At 40.2% G+C, this 24,789-nt stretch overlaps 1 protein-coding gene across 1 annotated transcript in view; it reads right to left on the reverse strand.

Moving 5' to 3' along the window:
* Nucleotides 1–360: 360 nt before the first annotated feature.
* Nucleotides 361–24,789, reverse strand: part of LOC149068902 (transient receptor potential cation channel subfamily M member-like 2) — a 57,888-nt gene continuing 33,459 nt past the window's right edge. Inside the window, exons 23-30 of the mRNA XM_089251275.1 lie at nt 23,274–23,419; nt 22,234–22,462; nt 19,252–19,410; nt 17,706–17,792; nt 14,840–14,933; nt 9,029–9,130; nt 7,818–8,009; nt 361–3,536 (exon numbers count right to left, since the gene is read on the reverse strand). Of these exons, the coding sequence (XP_089107401.1) occupies nt 3,426–3,536; nt 7,818–8,009; nt 9,029–9,130; nt 14,840–14,933; nt 17,706–17,792; nt 19,252–19,410; nt 22,234–22,462; nt 23,274–23,419 (1,120 nt within the window). The 3' untranslated portion in view covers nt 361–3,425. The remainder of the gene's footprint in view (nt 3,537–7,817; nt 8,010–9,028; nt 9,131–14,839; nt 14,934–17,705; nt 17,793–19,251; nt 19,411–22,233; nt 22,463–23,273; nt 23,420–24,789) is intronic.

Genomic DNA, 24,789 nt, shown 5'->3' on the forward strand with positions numbered 1-24,789 from the left:
ACAGTCGTATCTTAAGTACGGCAAAATATTATTCGCCTCAAGTGGCAGAATTTCTAGGACCGGCCCCGCTCATACGGGCAGGGTAGGCGAAGCTTCCGTAATTCTTTTAAAGTGGTGTTTCTCAACCTTTTTTTTTTTAACCACTGCCCCTTTTTGACCATATTTCCTTCTCGGGCCTGGCCCCTTGATCAAGATTTTCGAGATTAAGCTTAGGAATTGGTAATCAAGTAAAAGGGCCTCAGAAAAATCATTTATCCCGCTCTTAATACGGCCCAGCCTGCGTTTGTTCGTTATTGGGTGGGCGTGACGAACATTTGTTGCGTCCAATGTTTTGATGCGTGAAAAAAAAGCAGTCCACGATTTTAAAGTATCAACTCCATTTATTTAAAAGACAGTGCAAAAAAATCTACACAATGAATACTAGCACGTAATTGAAAAATGTACATTATAAAGTTTAAGTGTCCGTTTTTGATTGCCGGTCTCATTAGGAATGCAGTCGGATAAAATTGTGACATTTCTGACATTTTCAAATACGCAGTCGAGTCGCATAAATGTGACCACCAGCTCATGTTCAGAAGAACGGTTTTGTGCATTTCTTTTAGCAGTAAGATGTTAGAACTCTGTTACATAAATCTCTAGATCCGAGCAGGTTGGGATGTCGGAAGATCTACTTATATATATATATATATATAGTCGGATCCACACTCTCGGAACGCTTCGCAGTTTGAACCTGCTGGAAAACCAGTTTGGAGGTGTGGCACGCACAGCGCGCACTATTTTAATGGTCAATTTTGAGTAGACACTCCCATTTCAAGATCCAGTGACGACCAGTCGTAGAGTACGAACATAGTTCACGCTGGTTTCCGATTCTGCAAGTTGGCGCCGTTACGAATTTGTTCAAAAGTTGAATTTCAGGGTCTTTTAACCAATACGTAACAGCGCCGATTCGCAGAATCGGAAACCCCCCCTTGCTTGTTACTCCCTACAGTTGAAAGTGTGTTTCCAGAAGAATCATTGATCCTAGTCAATGTCACAATTGATTTCTCTTAGACCAGTGTAAGGTGTCCACACGGGTTGCCAAGTTCATCAGTAACGTCATATCCGTTGTATATATCCATTAATTGTACAAATTTCTCGAATTTCATTCGTGTTAGCTGGAAATCTAGTTACGGACACTGGCGTAAATATCCGTTGAATTATATAAATCAAAACAAAACTGCAAACGAACAAAGGCAACTGTTGTGTACAAACAAAGAGATTGTTGAAATGTTTGCTGTGAATCTCTAGATATGAGTAGGTTGGAATATGCTCGCCGGTGCGGATTGGTTAAAGAGGTGAATTTCGGGTCTTTTAACCAATCCGTAACAGCGCCGACTTGCAGAATCGGAAACCAACTTCGAGGCGCAAATGCGAGTCGATCTCCCCATTAAAAAGTTTCGCCACAGAGAGCAACAGGCCTACAACGATGAATTATTCAATCATTACACTTCACTCATAGTTAGAAAAACTGGTGGAAGATGGCAGCACTACACATAACAAGCATTACACAGAAACAAACTTCACATCAGGTTTCACTACACGTACACGCACATTCCCGCATGTACCAATTCGTTAGAGGTTCCGCAAAGGAATATGGACGAGGTGCATGTCTGGGTTTAGTAGTAGTAGTAGAATCGGAGACCAGCGTGAACTATGTTTGTTCACCTACGATTGAAAGTGTGTTTCCAGAAGAATCATTGATTCTAGTCAATGTCACAAATGATTCCTTTTTGTCGAGTGTTCCTCAACCGTTGGTTGAATCGTGCCGGCCAGCAATTCCTAGAAATAGAAGGTCTCCGCGTGGGTTGCCAAGTTCATCTGTAATTAAGACTACTTAGCAAGTTCGCCACATTTTCAACCACAGCATCCTATTTCGTTTCTTCTTATTTTGGCGTAGAATCTTTGGCTCACAAATACCACGTGGTGATTGGATATGGGTAGGATGACCATATTTCCTCGAGAGAAATACGGGACATCGCCAAAAATGACGCCAAAATTAAACAAAGTTGCCAAATATTGGTAAAACTAAGGAAAAATCACAATGGCGGGAAATGAAGCATTACTGCCAATTACAGTGGATTAAAATGAATTACACGAAAAAAACGTTCACCAAGACCAATGCGGGAGATTAATATTCTTATTTATAGTTGTAATTATCACACTGTAATTTATGAGTTGAAAAATAATTTGCCTTTGACTTCGATAAAGAATAAAAATTCAAGTAGGCTTCGTATAAAAAACGGAAAAAACCGTGACACTTTTGCCAAAAAGTCGGGACGGCCAGAAAAACAAAAAATACCGGGACTGTCTCGGGGAATACGGGACGTATACGGTCACTCTAGATATGGGGGCATAGAAATTGCCAATGCTGAGCCCGATCATTTCTTTTGAATACTATGAAATTTTCTGAGTCTCTAACTGTGTTGAAGTTTTTGTTCTACCTGTACTAAAAATATTTTAATATGAACTGCTGTTTTACCGCACTCCAACTCCAGTCATATATCGCCATATAGCAATTTCCAACTAGAGTGGAGTTGGGTGAGAAATGAAGGCGTCATCTATCGGTGGTCGCCCCAGGCTCGATACATGAAGAACTTCTTCCCATGTTCTTTTGGCTGGATTCTAACCCATGGACCTTGACGGCAACCTTCTTAGTGGAAGACGAGCATCTTATCTCTGCGTCACTCGCGTCTTCTTACGTTTCAGAAAATTTTTACCCTTTTGTACTGCTTTTTTTTCAGGTTTCCGTAATTATTTTTCTTTCTTTTCTGGGGAAAATTTCTCTTTTTCCGGTCTGGGTGGGCGGGAGGGTCGTTGTTACCTCTTCACATTCAGAAACAAAGAAAACAGGATGCAAACAAACACTTAATGTTGATTCCTAGTGGCGCCATCTGTTGTGAAAATTAGAAAAAAGTGTCGTTGAAAATACTGCGCGCAGGCGTTTTCTCCGTTTTCAAATCCGGTAACCCCAGTTAGGTTTGTCATACTGGTGCTGACATCTGTCTCACATACTTGAAAGTGAAAAATAGCAGATGCCTCGATTTTCTTGTTATGTAAGTATCGTGCTGAAAATGCTTTTATGCGGTTGATGTCAAAACTTAGAGGTGGTCACAATAATGTGACTTAACTGTGTATTTTAATAGGTTCATCATGAAAAATACGATTCAGAAGCATATCATATAGACACATCATGTTAAAATTTCTCGTAGAATGCATCGAAAACGTTCATATTATCACATACAAGGAGCTTTCTAAAGCTGATAAGTTGGCTTCGATGACGACGAATTTCAGCTCCTTCCGGTATCGGCAAGAATGGCAAACGTATGGAATAATATTGTGCTTAGTTATTGGAGATATGATGTAAGACAGCAAAAAAATGCGAGGTTTCAAAGTACAGTTGCCTTCATCTTCTTGGCTATGTCCTGTAAGAGTGTGGCTTGTCCAGCCGGAAGCTTGTAAAATGCATCCTCCGTGATCAAACGCCATCCCATTGTGCGCTGCAAAATCAGAAAAAAAAACCCAATTAAGTACATTTCAATCTATGCATCAGAGGCGCACAACCTGCGGCCCGCGAGCAAATGCGGCCCATCAAAGGGGGGGGTTCCTTTAGAGGCGCATTTATGGTTCTTCCGCCTGCGGGGCTGCACGAATTTTGCCACCCTTCTCCCCATTCTAATCTAATTTTCTTGACTGCTCTTTCCTCGAATTCGCCAGCCTGTGCAATATCCTGCTTGGCCTCTCTCCACTCCTGCAAGCACATCTGTGTTTCTAAATCAATCTTTTGGTCACTCCGATGCTAACACACCCTTCAAGTCACTCATTTAGTCATTCACATGCCTGCGCACTATTTTGGTCACTCCCATGCTCACACACTCTTCAAGTCATTCATTTAGTCATTTATTTATTTATACAATATTGTTGGCTCCAAGGCCTATACAAGAGGACGCGGTAGACTGTACATATGCTTTGAAACATTAGACAAGAAATCGGAGATCGTGAGGGAGTTAACAATAGTAGAGGGGAGTTTGTTCCATTCAACTATGGTATTGGGAAAGAAACTGAATTTAAAACAATCTGTAGAGGCAAGAATAGGTTTTAATTTTTTGGGGTGGTCGAGCCTATTGGAAACATAGGAAGGGCTAGACAATATACCGGACGCATCGAAAATTTAAATTACCATGAATAATTTTGTATAGCATGGCTAAGGGGTCACTCAAGTATTACGTCAGCATCGGGGGGAAGAGGGTTTCGGATTTGCTGACTTTTGATGACAAGGGGGTGGGGGGGGGGGTTCGAAGGTTGTTTTACGTCATCAACCACCCGTTTTGAAGATATGAAATATTCTAAGCTGCTGACGAAATTTTGCTGACAAGAAGTGGGGGGGGGGGGGTCAGTGTTTTGCTGACTTTTGCTGGCAAGTGGGGGTCAAAAATGGCTAAAAATCTGCTTACGTAATACTTGAATGGCTCCTAAGCGGGAGATAAGTCGGTGAGTAGCGAGTGGGTGGAGATTATCAGCCGAGATTATGACTCCCAGATATTTAAATTGAAAAACTTGGGATATGGTTATGTTATTGATCGAGTATGAAAATTCGAGGGGAAGAGTTTTACGTGTAGCTCTCATGAAAACTGATTTAGATAGGTTAATAGGCATGTGCCAACATGAGCACCAATCAGAGATGGAAACAAGACTACGTTGGAGAATTTCTTGATCAGATCTGTCATTAATTGCACTGTAGATTACACAATCATCGGCAAAAAATCTAGCAGTGCAGTTGAGGGTTTCAGGGACATCGTTTATATATATTAAAAACGGTAAAGGCGAGAGAACCGCTCTTTGAGGAGTACCTGAATTTACCGTGGAAAAAGGTGAATCATGATCTTTGAAATGAACGAATTGTTTGCGATTTTTTAGGAAAGCTTCTAACCATTTGAGCAATTGTACATTAAGACCAAGATTTGAAAGTTTAAGAAGGGGTCTATTGTGCGGAACTTTATCATAGGCTTTAGAGAAATCCAAGAAGATGATATCAGTTTGTACCTTCCCCTCAATGGCTTTGGTAAGGTCATTGATGAAAAGGGACAGTAGGGATGTAATAGAAACGGATCGTCTGAAGCCGTGTTGGCTGGAATGGAACAGGAACAGTATGACGTAATAGATATTGACGTCATTCACATGACATGTTTTGGTCACTTTAATGATTGCACACGTTCTAGGTCACTGGCATGCTTGCATACGTTCTAGGTCACTGGCATGCTTGCATACGTTCTAGGTCACTCGCATGCTTGCACACGTTCTAGGCCACTCTCTTGTTTGCTCACTCACTGACATGGTTCCTTGCTGGGTCACTCTTTTGATCCTTTATACGTTTACATATGCTTTAGGTCATTCTTATAGTCATTCACAATGCCATTCAATGTCATTCTTATAGTCATTCACAATGTCATTCCTCATTCTTATAGTCATTCCTCATTCTTATAGTCATTCCTCATTCTTATAGTCATTCCTCATTCTTATAGTCATTCCTCATTCTTATAGTCATTCCTCATTCTTATAGTCATTCACAATGTCATTCATCATTCTTATAGTCATTCACAATGTCATTCATCATTCTTATAGTCATTCACAATGTCATTCATCATTCTTATAGTCATTCACAATGTCATTCATCATTCTTATAGTCATTCACAATGTCATTCATCATTCTTATAGTCATTCACAATGTCATTCATCATTCTTATAGTCATTCACAATGTCATTCATCATTCTTATAGTCATTCACAATGTCATTCATCATTCTTATAGTCATTCACAATGTCATTCATCATTCTTATAGTCATTCACAATGTCATTCATCATTCTTATAGTCATTCATTGCATACGCTCTAGATCACTCTTTTGGTCATTGAGAAGATTGCACGCACTCTAGGCCACTGTTTTGGTCATTCACAAGCTTACAAACTTTCTAGGTCACTTTTTTTGGTCACTCACTGACCTACAGCTGGTGGCTAGGTAGAAGCGGATTTATTGAGGTATGCAAGTTTTGCCGCAGTTCTCCTAATTTTCTTGGCCACTCATTCCTCAAATTTGCCGCCCTTCTGAACTTGCTGCCCCAGGCTATAGCCCGGTATGCCCCTCTGTAAATATATTTATTTGATTATAATTAATTATGAGAAAAATCCATAATTATCATGATATAATTCATACAAGTTTCTGTCGAGTAGCAGAAATATCCCCCATACCTGACCCGCGGACTGAAAAGGTGGCAGTAGGGCAGTAGTATGCCCTCTCGGGGCCCCGGACAGACATTTTCTTGGGGGGTACCCATGGCCCCCCCCACATCGTGAAGCAGGGCCCCTAGGCTGGGATCTTTTACGGGCCCCCGACCAGACTTACACCGGGCCCCCTTTATGATGAATTTATAGCGTGAAAAACAAAAAATGATTAAAATCCTCCCTGGCCCCAGGGCTGGAGCCTTGTCAGCCCACCCCTTGTGGGGGGGGCCATGGGGGTACCCATTCGTCTCGGCACAAAGGGGCAGTGCCCCGGCGGCCCCAGCCTAGTTACGGCCATGGGTGGCACACCGTTTCCTTGATCAGTGTGTTCCACTTTCATCGTCGTTCAATTTTCGCAGTATTTGCCACCTAATAATTGGCAAATCTAAGTGTGGACGAAAAACCCATGATATATTCTAGAAATTAAGAAAAAAAACCAGCGTTTGACACAAAAAAAAAGGGAAATTTGCACGAAAAATAATTATAATGGCGTAAAGTTTTTTCTCTTTCTTCTGATGAATTCAAAAGACGAGGTCAAAATTCTGATTAGTTCAAAATTTCTTTCATAGATGGCGCTGTTTCGAAAAAAAATTCAACATGCATATAATACGACACGAAAAAGTGCATAATTAATGTTTATTACGATTATTGCGTCGTGATTTTTCATTTACAGCGCCATCTGTTAGTGAAATTTCAAACTATTTTATTAAGTTCATCCACACAAAAAAAAAAAAATCTCTACGTCATAATAATTATTTTAGTGCAAACTGCGCATTTTTCGTGATTTGACTGACTTTTTAAATTAATTTAAATTTTGAAAGAATTTCTTCTGAAATTTTTTGGCACCGAAACTGTGCATGCGAATGACCAAAAGAGTGACATGGAGAGCGAGCGATGGACTAGGTGAATGAGTGGCCAAAAGAGCGACCAAAACAGTGTGCAAGCAGTGTGAATGACCAAAAGAGTTTCCTAATCACCGTGGGACCAGGTGAGTTAAAGAACAAGAAAGTGACCGAGAAAGTGAGGGACAGGTCAATGAGTGACCAAAAAATCGACTTAAAAAGTGAGCATGCAGTATGTAGATGACTGAGTGACTTGAGGAGTGAGGGATCTGGCCGGTGACAATCAAAAGGCTGATTTGAAGAGCGGAGGACCAGGTCGGTGACTCAGAGTGTGTGAAAGCACGTGAATGTATAAAACAGTATGCAAGCATGTGAATGGGCAAAAGAGTGACTGAAAGAGCAAGAGATCATTGACAGTGAGAGTGACAGGGATGTGATGAAATCACAGAGTGACTTAGGAAACAGAGGCTGTTTACAAGGGGGGGAGGGAATAGCAATTTCGGAGAAACAGCAAATTAGCGATCAAGAAAATTAGATCAGAATGGTGAAACCATAAATCTGCTTCTGCACGCGATTAAAATAAAAAAAGCAACATTGCGGACCGTGGTCCGCTGGAAGAGTGCCCCTCCCCGGATTCTATTGCTGTGATAACTCTGCTTACCTGAAGACTATCGGCAATAGTTTCAGCCGTATCGTAGTGAAAATGCCAGAGCTCAACTTCTTTCCAGGCGTGGTCAGTGTTGGACGTGTCATCCATGTACCCTTTGTGGACCATTTCGCTCGACACTTTGTCCTCCACGTCGTTGTCCTCCTGGTCCGAAGACGAAGAATCCACAGCTTGGTTCCGGAAAAACTGAAATCAAATTTTTTAACTTGGAATTCCGATGTTATAACAACCTTTAACATTACAAATTAGTGCAAGAAATTGGGTAGGCTGTGTCATAGACACAGTTTTGACGTGAATACGTTATTAGGGCTTACCTTCGCGTGCTGGGAACTGACATAATAAAATTGGTATCATCGTATTTGTCCTTGGAATAGCTAACAGACGATACCAATTTTGTCTGTGTGCGTTGCGAACCTCTCGAGATACAGCGTAAAACAATTTCGTTACGAATGTGGGCCGCGGGCCTGGTGCCCAGATCAGAAGAGGTATTGAAACCACAGTAGCGCCATTGGATTTGTCTTGAAAATGAATATCAGACGACACCATTCATTTTTTCTTGTTTGCGTTGCGAACCTCTCGAGATATAGCGTGAAGCAATTTCATTGCGAAAGCGGGCCGTGAGCGTGGTCAACAGCATCTATATCAGAAGGGCTTCACGCGAAGCTCGTGTCGTCACTTAAGTCGTCCATTTCACCTATAGTTATTGGATATACTGCTAATTAAAGTTAAGAGGTAAAGATATCTTATGCGTCGGCCTGCTATATCCAATGGCTACAGGTGAAATGACCTACTTCAGTGACGTCACGACCTTTCACAGAGGCCTCCCGCTTATAGATGGTGTTGGCCTGGTGCCTAGACCAGGAGAATTAGTGAAAACAGAGTAGCAAGATTTGTCTCAAAAATGCCTATTAGCTTCAGTTAGCGTCGCAAACCTCTGGTAGATATAGCGTAAAACAATTTCATTACTAAAGCGGGCCGCGAGCCTGGTGCCGGACTAGAAGAAGTATTGCAACCAGAATAGCATCATTCGATTTGTCTGAACGAAATCTACCCGCAGACATACAAGCACTGAATACTTCCTGAGACATGAGCGTTCAAATTATATTTCGTTACACACAACTTCTTGCGAATGCACTCGGTACCGCCAGATGATTTAAAAGACGTATTCATGCCAACAAAAAAAAAAGTGTTGAGGCTCATCTTACCTCCATCATGGTGTCCTCATTTTGCCAAACTGCGGATCCAGAAACTTCGGTCTTGAACAGCATACGTATGACGTCATAACGGTGCTCTCCAGACACGAAGCCCTATCAGATAAATAACAACATTCTAATTACGCGTTTTGTTTTAGCTGCATTTTACAAGTATACTATGTTCTCTGACAAATCTAAAGGTAGAAACCGGAACACGGTACGTCAATATGTGGATTTTGCATGAGTTGAGCCTGGATGATATGCACTAAAATAGGGGCGAGATATGCTCTAAAAGAAGGCGAGTGGGCCAATGGGAGATGACCTAATAAAACAAGCTAAAAAAGTTGTTATTTGGGTGTGCGGTACAATAAAAAGGATGAAATTCACAAAGTGAAACCCTCTTTGGCTTTTCGTGACTGTGATCATGAAGGATCCACATCAGAATCATTGTTTCTGGTCTGGATCCTTTTTTGGTTGACTGACTGACTGAGGCAGATGTATTTTCTCAGGGCGTACCGAGTCTATAGACTCCCATAAGCCTTCCTGTTCGATGCTGCTCCGTACGAGCTGGATGAAGAAGATTGGAAATTGTTTGTATGTGATTGTTGGGTGGTGAGTGTACGTGTATGAGAGGCGTGACATTAAAAGATAATAAAATTTACAGCCTATGTACAGCCTGTACTCAGAGAGTCAGTATAATATCAAATCAGTTGAAGTATGTTGAGTTGAATTTTGATACTTCACACCTCCTTCGGAACTTAGCTTAGCTCTGCAACTTACAAATTTCTATGATTAGTAAGCCACAACTTATAGAACTCATATTTTCTAAAATGAAGTTGTGGCTTACTTATCATAGAAAATTGTAAGTTGCAAAGCTAAGCTAAGTCCGAAGGAGGTGAAGTATCAAAACTCAAGAAGGCTGAGTAAACTCACTGCATTTTATTGGCTAAGCCCATGATTTTCATATGTAATTATAGAATCTAACTATCAATTATCTGAGCTAAAAAATAATCTGAGCTGACAAATATGTGTGAAACCCTCCACCTAATGGTTAGGCAGAGTATATACGAATAACCGAGGCTAATTTAGCGAAAGGCGTGAGTGTGCTAACGAAACAGAGATCGCAAGCAATTGAAGATATTTAACAGTTATTATTAATTTGGATCAATCGAAAACAGTTAGAACAGTTAGATAGCGATTCTGTTTCGGAGGAGGCCATCATATGTGAAAAGGCCAGAGTGTTGCATGCCGATTTCATTAAGAAAATGCCTGGGACGAGTGATAGTGCTTACTTAGTGATTTTAAGGCCAGTAATTCAAGAGGTGCACTGGCATACACAGTATTACTAGGCACGGCGAAGGTGCGAGCTCGAATAAATCTGGAGCCGGAAAATTTTTTGTCCGAATTCAAAGATTACGTAGAGGTTGAAGGATTCATCTTCAACTGTGATGAAACGTGTCTCCTTCAGAAGAAAATACTGAAGAGGACGTTCATTACACAGGAGAAAAAGGCAGTGCCAGGAAAGATAGGCTAACTCTTGCGGTATGGTAATGCTAGTGATGATTGTAAAATGAAGCCCTTACTGATTTACCATTCAGAAACTCCTAGAGTGTTTAGATACAGATTATCTGATGATTTTTTTTATGAAGTTTTTTCTCCAGTTTTAACCTGAAAAGTTCTTCCAACAAGATAATTATAAAAAAAACATAACGAAGTGAGGAGGAAAACTATGATCAATAATGAGTTTGGCAAGAAGTGTTAGATGGTCACACTTATTGAAGGCTTTACAAATATCAAAAAGGCAGCTGCCGCTTAATCTCTGTGATTGAATGCATCAGTGATATACTCTGTAACACGTAAGAGCTGCGTGACACAGGAATGCTCATGTCTGAACCCATGTTGCTTGGGATGTATAATATTGTTATATTGTTGTAAGCTATGAAATTGTCCAATCGGGTAGCAATGATTCGTTCAAAGATCTTACTTACATTGGATAAAAGGCTAATCGGCTTGTATGAACTTGGTAAGATAGGGTCTAGACCTGCTTTGTAAATGGCCTTAACTACTGAGTGCTTCCAGAGATTTGGGAAGTAGTGGATTTGAAGAGCTGCGTTAAAAATATTTGTCAGTGAAATAAGCATAAGAATAGATTTTTTAGAGAAAGGTACTGATAGAATCATAGCGCTTTTTTGACATTGAGTCTGGAAATCATATCAGTAACTTCAATCACATCAGTAGGTTCTATAGAGTGAGCGTGATTATTTCTATGATAAGTTCTTCCACCACTATTTAGCGTAAGTCAGTTTGTGTTTAAAGCAATTGAATGTGGTTTGGTGAGAACTGATGTTCGAAAGTAGTAGCAAAAGTTTCTGCAATTTCCTCTTCCGTAAAAAACAATATCAGTACTTGCCTGAATTTTTGTGATACTATGTGTTCCCCCTTGGTTTACAAAATTTCAAAGCCCTCCAAATGCTATTGTCCTCGGCGGCCTGAAGTTCCTGGAATTTCTCGGCCAGTCAGTACGTCTTACTATACACTTCTCGTGAGGACGCAAAAAATCTATTTGGAAAAAGATGGGGTTATGGGGGAAAGCTAAGTATTGGCTTAGTGTACAGTTTCATTTCATGGAGGAGAGAAGTTTTTAGAAATTCCAAAATGAATGACATTTGTCTGGGATGATATGTGAGTTGGTGTGTTGGAAGAGTCACACTTAGATAATTGTCTTAGCAGTATTTCCGTAGGATCCTTCCACAGCTGTTATATCCTCGACTGCAAAAAATTCTATTTTTACAGTTCCAGTCTCCACCAACAAGTAGGTTAGTGTTGAAAATGTGATCCAAGAGAGGGATGTCAATATTATTACGTGGTGGCTTGTAAATGGCACAGAAAGTTAATATTGTTTTATTAAATACAAATACAACGCCACAACAGGCAAATTGCCCAACGAGGTGGCTGCATCAAAGATCCCCGAGCCCCTACCTACTACTGCTACACCACACCCCCCCCCCCGCGGAACCCCCCAACGAATCGATACATGCGGGAATGTGCGTGTACTTGTAGTGCAACCTGACGTAAAGTTTTGTTTTTTCTGTGTAATGCTTGTTATGTGTAGTGCTGTCATCTGCCCCCAGTTTTACTAACTATGAGTGAAGTGTTATGGTTGAATGATTTACCGTTGTAGGACTGTTGCTCCCTGTGGCGAGACTTTTTAACGGGGAGATCGGCTCGCATTTGCGCCTTGAAGTTGGGAACCACAGAAAACCAACTTCAGCCGACCACCACTGTGGGGTTCGAACCCGGATCCTCGCATCACGAGTCCGGCACTGTAACCACTCGACCACCACAGCGGCAATGCCCTGCGGCGGTGATATGAATATTTACAGCTATTGCTTCCATTTTGCGTGGAGGGAGGGAGTATGATGTCCTGAAATATAGAATATCATGCCTAACTAGATTTGCCACACCTCCTCCTCGATTGTGCAATCTGTCTTTTCGTGCAATTTTATATCTGTTGACTTTCATTGTTTGACTCGGTAAAAACCAAGTTTCACTTAAGAGCAGAATGTCGATTTGATTATTAAATAATTCCTCTTTTAGTTCGCGGATTTTGTTTCTAAGACCATTTGCGTTCCACGCCATAATACGCAATGGTCGTGCCGTGGTATTACGTGTTGTGTTAATTGTTGGGTAGTAGAAGAATGGTAATCAAAGCTTGGAGTAAAAAAAAAATTATTTTGTTACTGGAGAAACCGGCTGCACTGAGGAGACCACTAAGGATTTCACTCAGTTGTTTAATTTCTTGTGAGTTTGTAATTTGTTCTTTTTGTGTATTTTGTTCGCTGGAGTTCATTAGCCTCATTGTATATGACCCTTCTGAAATTGTTTGGAGCAAGTGAGGAAACAGATTCACGAAATTGTTGGACATTTGTTTTGATTGTAGGTGCGGAGATGAGTTGTGATTCTCTCTCTCATCACAGTGTTTTTTCGCAATTCATTACTAGTTGGTTCATTGACACTAATAAAGTCCACATCTGAATTTGAGGTAATGTTAAAGCGATATGTGATTGTTAATAATTGATGCAGCACCTATCTGTGTTTTCTATGAGTTTCAGTAAGCAATAACTTAGCTTCGATCACATTCAGCACCGTTGATTAATCTTTAGCAGTAGTGTTTGGGCCAGGCAACTTGAGAATGTTGAGGTGTGAGGATCTCTACACTGATCACATCTAATTTTTTTCCAAATTACGCATTAAGTTTTTAGAATTTTCAATATATTTATCATTAAAGTATCCTTACAATAAAGCGATTGATATTTAAAAATACAGTATTAAAAATTAATAAAAAAACAATTGTCTGATATGAAACGAGTGCAATTTGTGCAAAAAAACTATTATGACATAAAAAAAATTTTCCCGATGAATTTACAAAAATGGTTTAAATTTTTATTCACAGATGGCGCTTTCTAAAAAAATTCGACATAGCATAAAAACACAAATAGTGCATAATTTATGTATATAATGCTTATTAAAATAATTATGTTGAGTTTTCCGTTTTAAAGTTTCATCTGTTTGTAGAAATTAAAATTATTTTTTAATTCATGTATGAAAACAATTTACGCAATGATAAGTGCAAACTGCACTTTTTTTCATGTGTGTGAATTGGTTGAATTTTTTTAAAATCAATTTTTTTAGTGTTTTATGAGTTATTTAGTGTAGTTTTAAGTATTACCAAAACAGTATCGTCAGTGAATGACCAAAAGAGAAACGCGGAGAGCGATTGACTAGGTGAGTGAGTGACCAAAACAGTTTGCAAGCATGTAAATGGCCAAAAGAGTTATCTAAAAGCGAGGGACCAGGTCAGTAAGTGACCAAAAAGTGACCTGGTGCTTATGCTAGCATATGAATGACAAAAAGAGTGACCTATAGAGAACGAGCGATCAAGTCGGTGAGAGACCGAAAGTGTGGCTTAAAGAGCAAGAGACCAAGTCGGCGACAAGCGAAAGAGTGATATAGAGTGTGTGCAAGCATGTGGAGGGACCGAAACTGTATGCAAGCATGCGAATGATTGCAATGGTGACCTAGAGAGCAAGGGATCAAGGCAGTGAGAGACGACCGGAAAAGTGACTTAAAGAGCGAAGGATCAGGGCAGTGAGAGACCGAAAGAGTGACTTGAAGAGCGAAGGACCACGTAGTCAGACAAACACTAGAGTGACGTGAGTGTCCAAAACAGTAAATGGCTAAAAGAGCGATCCACAGAGCGATAAGAGATCAGGGCAGTGAGAGCGACATGGATGTCACGAAAATAGGAGCCCAAGAATGACCAAAAGTGGGACTTAGAGAAGGAAAAGCCATGTCGGTGACAAGCAAAAATGTGACCTAGAGAGTGAGGAGCCAGGTCAAGGACAAACAAAAGAGTGACCTATAGTGTGTGCAAACATGTGAATGACCAAAAAGTGTGAACTAAAGAGAGAACAAGGGACCAGGTTGTTTAGCGATCAAAAAGAGTGACTTAGGGAGTTGGAATTCAGGTCGACGACAAACAATACAGTGACTTAGAGCGTGTGTAAGCAAGCAATTATCAAAAAAAAGGTGATTGAGCGACCAAATAAACATTAAAAACTATGCAATTATTCTGAAAATTCCTTGGTTTTATGCATTTATATGCATTAATGATAAAAAAAAGGCCAAAATATGCGAACGCATATGCACATATGCATTAGCATATAATCCGGGCTCTACTTGCGATTTTTTTTTTTAATGTCGTAATTTATGGAACACCCTGTATAAATATGAGAAAATTTTTTGAATAATTTGTTTACTCACTCCTGGAATCGAGAGATGAAACTGCCTTTCTGTCCACGTGACGACGAATTCAAGGCCACGAGTTGGGAAAAAGGATTCCTTCGATTTTTGGAATCTTCAATTAGAAAAGTAAATGAGTTAATATCTAACAAAAATAATTAACACTAGAGTCATTACATACAGATGTCTGTGAATGTCATGCCGGTTAATGCAATCGCTTCTTATCCTACGGTATCGCAGAGAGGCTTCAGAGATGGGTCGCTCAAATCCGCAAACTTCCCGAAACCAAACATCACCGGGGCCCGAGAAGGGTCTTACGAATCTACTTACAGCAGCGGGGTTCTTAACCCTTTTTTCAGCCGCGACCCAAATATCGATCGGTCCTTAAGAATGTATCGTTCTCAGTCCAGGCTGCAAGCACTTCTTATCCTACGGGTCGCGATACCGCCGAGGTTTCAGAGATGGGTCGCTCAAATCCACAAACTGCTCGAATCAAACTTGATTCACCGGGGCTTCCGAGAAAGGTCGTACGAATCTACTTACAGCAGCGGGGCTCTTGACCTTTTTTCAGCAGCGACCCAAAATCGACAACGCGATAACTTCGCGTGTCCGAATTTTGTACTTTCGCCGGACCCTATATACCAGGCATCTTCAACCCGTTGCTCGCGAGCACTACGGTGTTCCCTGAAGCACCCATAGTGCTCGATGCTCGTGCTCGCGAGCACTTGATCAACGTCCCAGGTAAACACCTTGTACAAATTGCATTGAAGGATTGGAAGTCATCCTGATTTCATGCATTTGTTTTTCAAACTTGTTGTAAGGGTGCTCTTCTTTTAATGATGGGTACATTCAGTGCTCGCGACTAGAAAAAGGATGAAGACCCTTGCTGTATACCGATCCCTTTAAGAGATATCGATATTCCGGTTTCTTTGATCGTTAGGGTTGCGATAGCTAACCATAATTATAAATGGTCATAATTTTCACAAAAGAATATGCCAACGTGGCGATGACCCCTGAATCACACGAATCCATACATAGGGATATATGGGGGATCGATATATAGGGGTCGGTGAAAGCCCGAAATTCGAACATTGTCCGGGTCAAATGGACCGTTCGGGCTTTGGCAATATATAAAATATGGCTTAAGAGGGTCGCTAGAAATATATCGTTCGCGGCCAGGCTGCCGAGTTCTTTTATTCGCCCCTGAAACCAGTGATGCGACAAATGGACAAATAACTGGATTTGTGCGACCCACCTCAGGAGCCCTGCGACCCAAGTTTGGGTCGAGACCCACAGGTGACGAACCTCCGGACCTATGAGCCACTTATTTATTTACTATTGAGACTTGCAGTTAAGGGTATTTGAGGTACTACTAAATCCCTTACATGCATCTCGTCACATTCCTCTGCGGAACCTCCAATGAATTGGTACGCGTTGGAATGAGCGTGTACGTGTTGTGAGCTACTTTGAGCTATGAGTCACTCATTTATTAGTCTCACTTATGATATTTTGTGAGGTGTTTTTGAGTCATGAGCCCCGACCCAAACTTGATTCGCAACGGATTCATTCCGAGATGAGTCGTACGAATCTACTGTTATAAATTCACTTATTACGCCACTGGTTACCCCAATTTCGAAGAGCAAACAGTCTTATGGGTCGCAAAGCTGAAATTGCTGTTGGTTATGGGTCGTGCCTGAAAATATGTTAAGAACCTGGTCTATGCTAAATAAGGAACTACTAAAGATCCCCCTTTTTTTCTGCCTTCAGACCCGGAAGGCTGATTGGGCTTTAAACTTTGCCCAGGGTCCTTGGTGCATGGACCCACCGCGCGAGCTCTTTGATAACATTATTATAGTGGCACGCCGGCTTTATTGAAATGGGAAATGTGGCCCGCGCATTGACTAAGGTTGAAAAAACGCCTGCGTTAGCCTTAAGCTTCTATTAATTTTTACTCGTTAATATGCACGAGATAATCGATTTTAAGCAAGGGTGTTCAACATTTTGGGAGAGTACGGATCACTTCATTGGTTTGAAAACATGTAGCGGGCCACTTGAATGATCTGGAATGGAGCCGCAGGTCACTTGAGTCGTCGGGAAATGTGATGCGGGCTACCTGAGTGATCTGTGATTGTGACGAATGCGCTTTAGCTATCTGCAGCTGTGGGGCGGGTTACTAGAGTGGTTTGCAAATATGGCGCGGATCAATCAAGTGATCTGTGAACGTGTTGCGGGCCGCTCTAGTGATCTGGAACTGTGTCGTGGGTTACTCTGGACCTGTAAATATGCGGCGGGTCACTTGAGTGATTTGGGAATTTGCTGCGGGCCATTTGAGCGAGCCTCTTGAAGAATCCTTAAACGTCACGTGGGCCGCTTGATTGATCTGAAACTGTGTCACGTGCCACTTGAGTGATCTGGAACTGTGCCGTGGGCCGCTTGAATGATCTGGAACTGTATCGCGGGTTACTCCAGTGATTTGTAGATATGCTGTGGGTCACTTGAATGATCTGTAGATGTGCGCTGGCGGGCCATTTTAATGATCCGAAACTGCGTCGCCGGGTTACTCAAGCATAAATGTGCTGCTGGCCACTTGAGTGATTTGGGAATATGCTGCCGGTCATTTGAGAGATCTGAGAATGTACTACGGGTCACTTAAGTGATCCGGAAATGTGTTGCGGGCTACTTGAGTTATGTGAAACCGCAACGCGGGTCCCTTAAGTGATCTAGAAATGTGCCACTTAGTTCATTTTTATAAAATAAGGTTTGAGGTCACGGGCCACATCCGAAGACTCCGAGCGACACATTTGTCTCGCTGGCCATGGGTAGAGCAGGTATGATCCAAAGTTTAAAGAAAATCTGGCCTTCGGGCCCGTTAATCTATAAATTTTACCTAGTAATAATTATGTACAGATAGTGATTTGGGCCCCATCGTGGAAGGCTTCCTCTACCTCTCAGTCCAGTCCTGCCCATAGGATTCCTGAAATAAAAATACACAAATCACCATTTTTTAAACATATAATTTTTTTCGTAAGATCACTATCACATAAATATGTTTCTATGTGCATATCTGAAGTCACTTGCGAAGCCCATGGCCTCCCCCATATACTCTAACCGGGCCTCCTAGGCTTCGGTCGGCCCGCCCATGATCCGATTTTTCTCGGGCTTCACTATAGTGAATTTATAGTGGTCATAAAAAAAAAGGAAGATAAATCGCACCGAGCTGGAGCCCTGTCCGCCCTACCCTAGTAGGAGGCTCGTGACGGAGTCCGTCGCATAATGATTATTGGCGTCTTAGCAGGTGGAACGATGGAGCCCGAGCACTGCGCCCAGAGTCAAACACGCCCTCCTCCAAGCTTCTTTGAAATTATTCCCGACTTCCAATTAATTTTGAATTATCATTTCTCAAATTATTTCGTTTGTTAATTTCGAATTTTCGTGCTCAGTGAAATTATTTTCCCATTTATTTTTCATTTATATTAGTAGTGAATTTTCATCGGTTCTGGGAGCTTTTCTGAAATTATTGATTTCACCGACTCTGCAATTACGTTTTTTATCGATTCTGAAATTATTTATTTAATCGATTCTGAAATTGTTTATGTAATCGATTCTGAAATTGTTTATGTAATCGATTCCGAAATAACGTTTTACATCGATTTTGAAATTATTTTCTCAGTCAGTTCTCAAATTATGTCTTTCATCGATTCGGAAACTGTTAATTTTCTGAACTTATTTCTTTCATCGATTACAGGGGTTTTCCCCCTCCCCCCCCAATTCTGAAATTACTTATCGATTACTTATCTTTTAATCGATTCTGAATCTTTCGTTTATCGATTCTGAAATCATTTCTTCCGCCGATTTTTTAATTATTGTTTTCACCAATTTTGAAATTATCTTTTTTCATCGATTCTGAAATTACTTTTTTTTTTTCATCGATTCTGAAATTACCTTTTTTTTTTTCATCGATTCGAAAATTATTTCTTTCATCGTTTCTGAAATTATTTCTTTCACCGTTTCTAAAATTATTTCTTTCACCGTTTCTAAAATTATTTCTTCCACCGTTTCTAAAATTATTTCTTTCACCGTTTCTAAAATTATTTCTTTCACCGTTTCTAAAATTATTTCTTCCATTGATTCTAAGCTCTCATCGATCCTCAAATTATTGTTTTAATCAATTCTGAAATTTTCGGGAATCAATTCTTGTATCAGTTGTGAAATTTCATCTATTCTGAAGTAATTATTTTTCATCATCTATGAATTTTCATTCACTGCGTGACTCGAATTGCCACCTTCCAAAATATGTAAAATTTTCTCCCCACAGAAGTAAAGTATACTCGTTGAGACGGTCTGGATCACAATACATAAAATATGAGTAAAAAATTAATTTTCATCAAATTTAATACAAATTTAAATGATATGATTAACATGTTTCTGCTTACTGTGGCATGTTTTCAGCATCCAACTTGTAGATGAAAGGTGAACCATCACCAGATGTTATCCAGGATTGTCTGTCCAAGCATATCCCAGTTGGATTGATAGACAAGCTGTTCCACGAGTAGACGGGCAGAGCTATCTGCGAACCATGCTTTTCCCGAAGTCTGATCATGAAAGGCACGAGTTTTAGACATGATTAATGAGAGAACAATATCAATTAACATACTCCAAAATTACTCTCGGAAATTTGAGATTTTGCTTTCCAATACACAATATAATACAGGGTGTCCGAGTTAAAGATATGAAGCAATTTGATAAAGTAATGGCTCCGACTAAGAGGTGGCTTTATGTTTCTGCCACCTCTCTGTGAGCTGTGCAAAAATTTCCAACTTTCTCCCACTCTAGTCTAACTTTCTTGAGCACTCATCCTTCGAATTTAACACCTTGGGCTAAACTCCGCTGACCCCGCCCCTGTCTCTGAGTCCTTTCTTTTTGTCACTAACACTTTTGTACACTTTCTAGGTCACTCTTTTGGTCATTCACATACGTGCACACTGTTTTTCTCCCTCACATAACTGCCCACACTAAGATCGCTCTTTTGCTTGTCACCGACCTGAATTCTAACTCCCTTTTATCACTAAACAACCTGGTCCCTCGCTTTTTAGTTCACTCTTTTGGTCACTTACATGCTTGCATTCTATTTTGGTCTCGTCCATGCTTGCATTCTATTTTGGTTTCGTCCATACTTACATTATATTTTGGTCTCGTCCATGCTTGCACACTGTTTTGGTCACTCACATGCTTGAACACCATTTTGGCCGTGCCGTCTTAACGCATGGGCTCGGGGGCCTCAAGAGAAGAAGGGCCTCAGAAAAAAGAGTAGTTGAATTTATCGAGAATTTTTCCCAGGTAGGGCCTATGAAAAATCACTTGGGGCGAGGGAGACATGCTGTTCATAAGATGGCCCTGCTAAGTTTTGGTCACTCACATGCTTGCACACACGCTATCATCATCATCAACAACCATTTTCAATCCACTGCTGGATGAAGGTCTCCTCTAAATTTTTCCATTCTGCTCTGTCTGATGCTTTAGCCATTCAGTTGACTCCTGCCACTTTCCTGATCTCGTCAATTCATCTTGCGTGGGGACGCCTTCTCGGACGTTTAACATCACACACACTATACGCCTCTCTTTTGTTTGTCCCTGACCTGGCTTCTCACTCTATAGGTCACTCTTTTGCTTGCCCCCGACCGGGCTTCTCCTTCTCTAACTCTCCTACACTTTTGCTTGTTACTGACATGGCTTGTAACTCCCTAGGTCACTGTTTTGTTCATTTACAATATACGAAGGTTTCCACAGCTGGCTGATGGGAAGATAAATCCAGGAAAGAAAATTTAACTGGCATTGATGGAAGTAGAACCCACGTCCTGTTCCTGCCATCTGGTCGCAGCGTCATAAATTGTGAGCTTTGGCCTGAGTTAGGTCTGGCTGTCCATGCAGGTCCCCGTTCAGCGCATACGAGCACTAAGGAAAGAGGATTCGTTGGCTTTGTAGTCTAGTGGTCTAGGGCGCTCCCCCGGCAGGTGAGATGATGTAGATTCAATTCCTTGCAAGGCCAGTTGAATCGTCTTTTACCCTATCATTGGCCACTGTCAAAACATTCGTTAAAAAATTATTCCAATGTGAAATGTGCCCTTTAACTTTTTTTTTCCAGATGGGCTCTCATTGTCGTTTTTTTTCTTCACCTGCACAGACCTGCTGTTTCTCTGCGCACAGAAATTCGATAACTGTGCGGAATGACAAAATAACATGCTGCTTTACACAATATGGATTTTTTTCTGCGCAGCAAAAAATCTCTGTGTATACGGAAGAATTTTCAGACTCTAAACTACCATATTTTGTAATCCTATTCATAAAAAATAGTGTTTTTTTTAGTTTCTTTTGTTCATAATGAATAAACGAGTAAAATAAAACTTTATCAGAAAAAATATGCCTTATAGAATATATTAAATATTATTATACTCTCTTGTACAGCATTATATTACACGTAGGAAACATCGTTGAACTAGAACTCTTGCTGTCACCTATCGAGTAAGAAAAACATAACTACTATAATTCTTCGATTCAAAATTAATCGATTTTCGACTGATGTACTACATGAAAAAAATAATATAATATGACATTAATAAATATTTTCTAACCAATAATATTAGTTATATTATCGAGTTTGCTGCAAAACTTTAATGGTTGCTGTTTGTGAATTGTAAAGTAATAGAAGTAAAATTCTTAAACCTACGTGAATTTTAGGTCCTTGCAAGTGTTGCTTGTGTTATTTTACAGCAAACTCGATTATTTAACTAATACTATTTCTCAAAAATATACCATATTCTTTTTATCATGCGGCGCATTAATTGAAACCTTTCACGAATTTCAATCGAAGCATCATAACAGTTGCGATTTTTATATGCTAGATGGCAGCAGGAGTTCTAGTTCAATGATGTTTCCCATATAATACTGTACAGTATAGTTGTTTTCAATATTTTCTAGAAGGCATATTTTCTCTGATAAAATTTTATTTTCACCCGTTTGTTGGTTATGAGCAAAATTGATCGAGAAAGACACCACTTTTTTTGCCTCTGTGTGTAAGTAATTCTTTCGGTCGCTAATGTGTTTTCAGGCCCTCTAGGTCACTATTTTAATCCCTCGCTCATCAGATCATCCTTTTGGCCACTCACATATTTGCATACTGTTTTGGTCACTCACATGCTTGCACACCGTTTTGGTCACACACATGCATGCGCACATCCTGAAAATTAACTCGAGGAATTTCCCTCTTCAATGCAACTTGAATTTATAAGTAATCACGTGAGGTTAGACGTTAGTTTTGATATAGCTTTAGCCCGGACATCCTTTATATAAATTACACAACAACGGAATGCTGAGAAATTGTACTTGTAAAAGAATCCAAAAAAAGGAAACAACATTACAGCAGAATGTCCTCATCGACATAAGACTGTATAATCACGGGGAAATCAATGCGAGGTCTTGTGTAAGCCACTGGATCATAAGAAATCCACATCACCTCCCAAGGTACATATTTATCTGGAACTGGAAATCTTTGGACCCTCGTTCCGGGGTAAGGCGATCTCCTTGCCAGGATATTCGTCACCGGGTTGGAGAGGTGGCGGCTCGATTCTTGTACTGGCTCCCAATGATCTGCATGGACATGAACATCATCATACGTGTCAAGATAAGCTCTGAAGAAATTATGCAGGTGAAACACGGTACATTAAAATAATAATAATAGCAGGAAAATTTCCCAACCTCCTACATTTTATATTAAAAAACCCACTATTGGGGGACGACGACGACTTGGGGACTCCGAAATGTGAGAAAATGACCGAAAAAAGATGTCCAAATCTATTGTTCTATCACTTTGGTCCGCCTCCCGGAACGAAATTTCTGGCTACGCCCCTGATCTGTAGCGTTGACATAAAAGATTGTGCACCTCTGGAATATACAGTCTGACTTCGGCATAACGTCACTTCTGAGAACCGAATATATATGACTTCATAAGTGGAGTGACTACCAACGGGTAAGCCTTATTATGCTGGCCTCTAAAAACGGACATTAATATAGACCCCATAGTTTCCCAATCTCTTTTGTCTCATCCATAGGCGTACGCAGAATTTCCTCAAGGGGGGAGGGTCAATTTTTTTTTCTTCTCGGGGGGGGGGGGTAACTTTTTTTCCTGTTAAATAACACTATAATCTCGGCTTGGGGCCCCCTGCGTACGCCAATGGTCCTATCGCCCCCTTCTTCAGAAATTTTTCTCTCCCATCTTCCCCAACGCAATCTAACCCACAGGATCCTATGTTATACCCGTAGCTTCTACCGCCCCCTGGAACTTTCCATCGCCTCCAAGGGGGCGTTAATGCCCACATTGGGAATCACTGATATAGATAGATGTCATTCCGAGGTCTGACTGCATCGCAACTTGCATTCATGTTAATGAAAAAAAAAGTACCTGGAGACTCTCTCATGGTGAGGTTCCTGATGTTTTCCAGGTGCACATGAGAGTAGTTCGTCAGCCTCTCCAGGTCCCTCACGGAAGCTTTGAGTTGATGTATCATGTGCTTCTGGTAGTTGAAATCCTCGATCAGGTTTTCAACACTGAATTGAGCAAACAATACATGCATTATAATCCTAAAATGTTGACTATATATCGGTTTAAGAACTTTATATAGAGTGTGTTCCAAGGCTTAACAAAATTTATCGAGCATGTAACTTCAAAAAATAGATTCTTCAATTAATTTTTCACATGCCCAGAAAATACAGTATCATCGCTGGATGTACTTACTTGAGAAAATTTAAAAAAAAATTGATTTATTTCCCTAAAAATAACGAGTGACGTAGATTTTTTTTGTATTTTAAAATCAAAATTTTGAGAAAAAAAGAAATACGAAAATTCAGACGGATTGTGGTGACTAAATATAAATGGGTGGTGACTAATTACGGGAATGGACTTCAGCAGGCGCTGGCCTAGAATAAGGCTGGCCAGATCATGCGATTGAGAAATCGGGACATCTTGGAAAAAATTTTTTCAGAGGACATTATCCCTTTCAGATCCGAGCATTCATTTTTTTGAATTTTTCGTGATGTTTTGCATTTTTAATGCTAAAAAAAACACATTAAAAACATAAATTTCAGCAAATCTTTATATTTTTTTTCCCAAATTTTCAATTTTTTATAAAAAAATATTTCATTTCGTTCAAATCTCTTCAGCTAAGACGATGCAGGGTATATTCATCTTCACATACAATTTTTTCCCAGAATTTTATCGCTAAATTTCATGTAATAAATCACACTTTTTTGGAGACACTTTGCCCTGGAAGCCATTTCTGCCCCCCCATGAAATCGTAACTTTAAGTGCTGTCCCCTGGTGAAAATCTCCAAAGTCCCTATTCATTATAGGAACATTCATATACTTTACATATCATAGTTACATATTTCTTACTCAGAACTTACACAATCCTTTAAGTCAGGCCTTAACTCCCCTGCTGCCACCTATTGGATATAACCAAAACTGTCTGTTATAATTGCTTAAATACAATGATTATTGGTTTTGAACCAGTGTGAAACATGGAAATGAATAACATGTAGTTTGAAATTATAATTTTTTTTAAACTTTTATGCTGCATACTGGTATAAATTCTAAGCACCGAAATCGGTCACCAGATTTCTAAGTTTGCCCTAAATGCTATCCCTGCAGTAAACATAAGAATTATAGTGTCATATCACATATTGTTTATTTCCATGCTGCATATATGTTTGAAACCAGCAACCATTCTATTTCAAAAATTATAACAGATAGTTTTGTTTTTATCCAATAGGTGACAGCAGGACCCAGCGTTCAAACAACATTTATGCGTATTTCCATTCTGGGGAGTCTTAATAGGAACGGAAAAACGTACCCTCCCCCCCCCCCCCCCCATTATTCGCCCCTACCATCTCTAATTTTTTGTCTCAAAAAACAATTTTTG

The sequence above is a fragment of the Pholcus phalangioides genome, unplaced genomic scaffold (assembly GCF_987345545.1).
Source record: "Pholcus phalangioides strain wild (caught in Gottingen) unplaced genomic scaffold, Ppha-v1.0 ptg000024l_1, whole genome shotgun sequence".
Taxonomy (NCBI): domain Eukaryota; kingdom Metazoa; phylum Arthropoda; class Arachnida; order Araneae; family Pholcidae; genus Pholcus; species Pholcus phalangioides.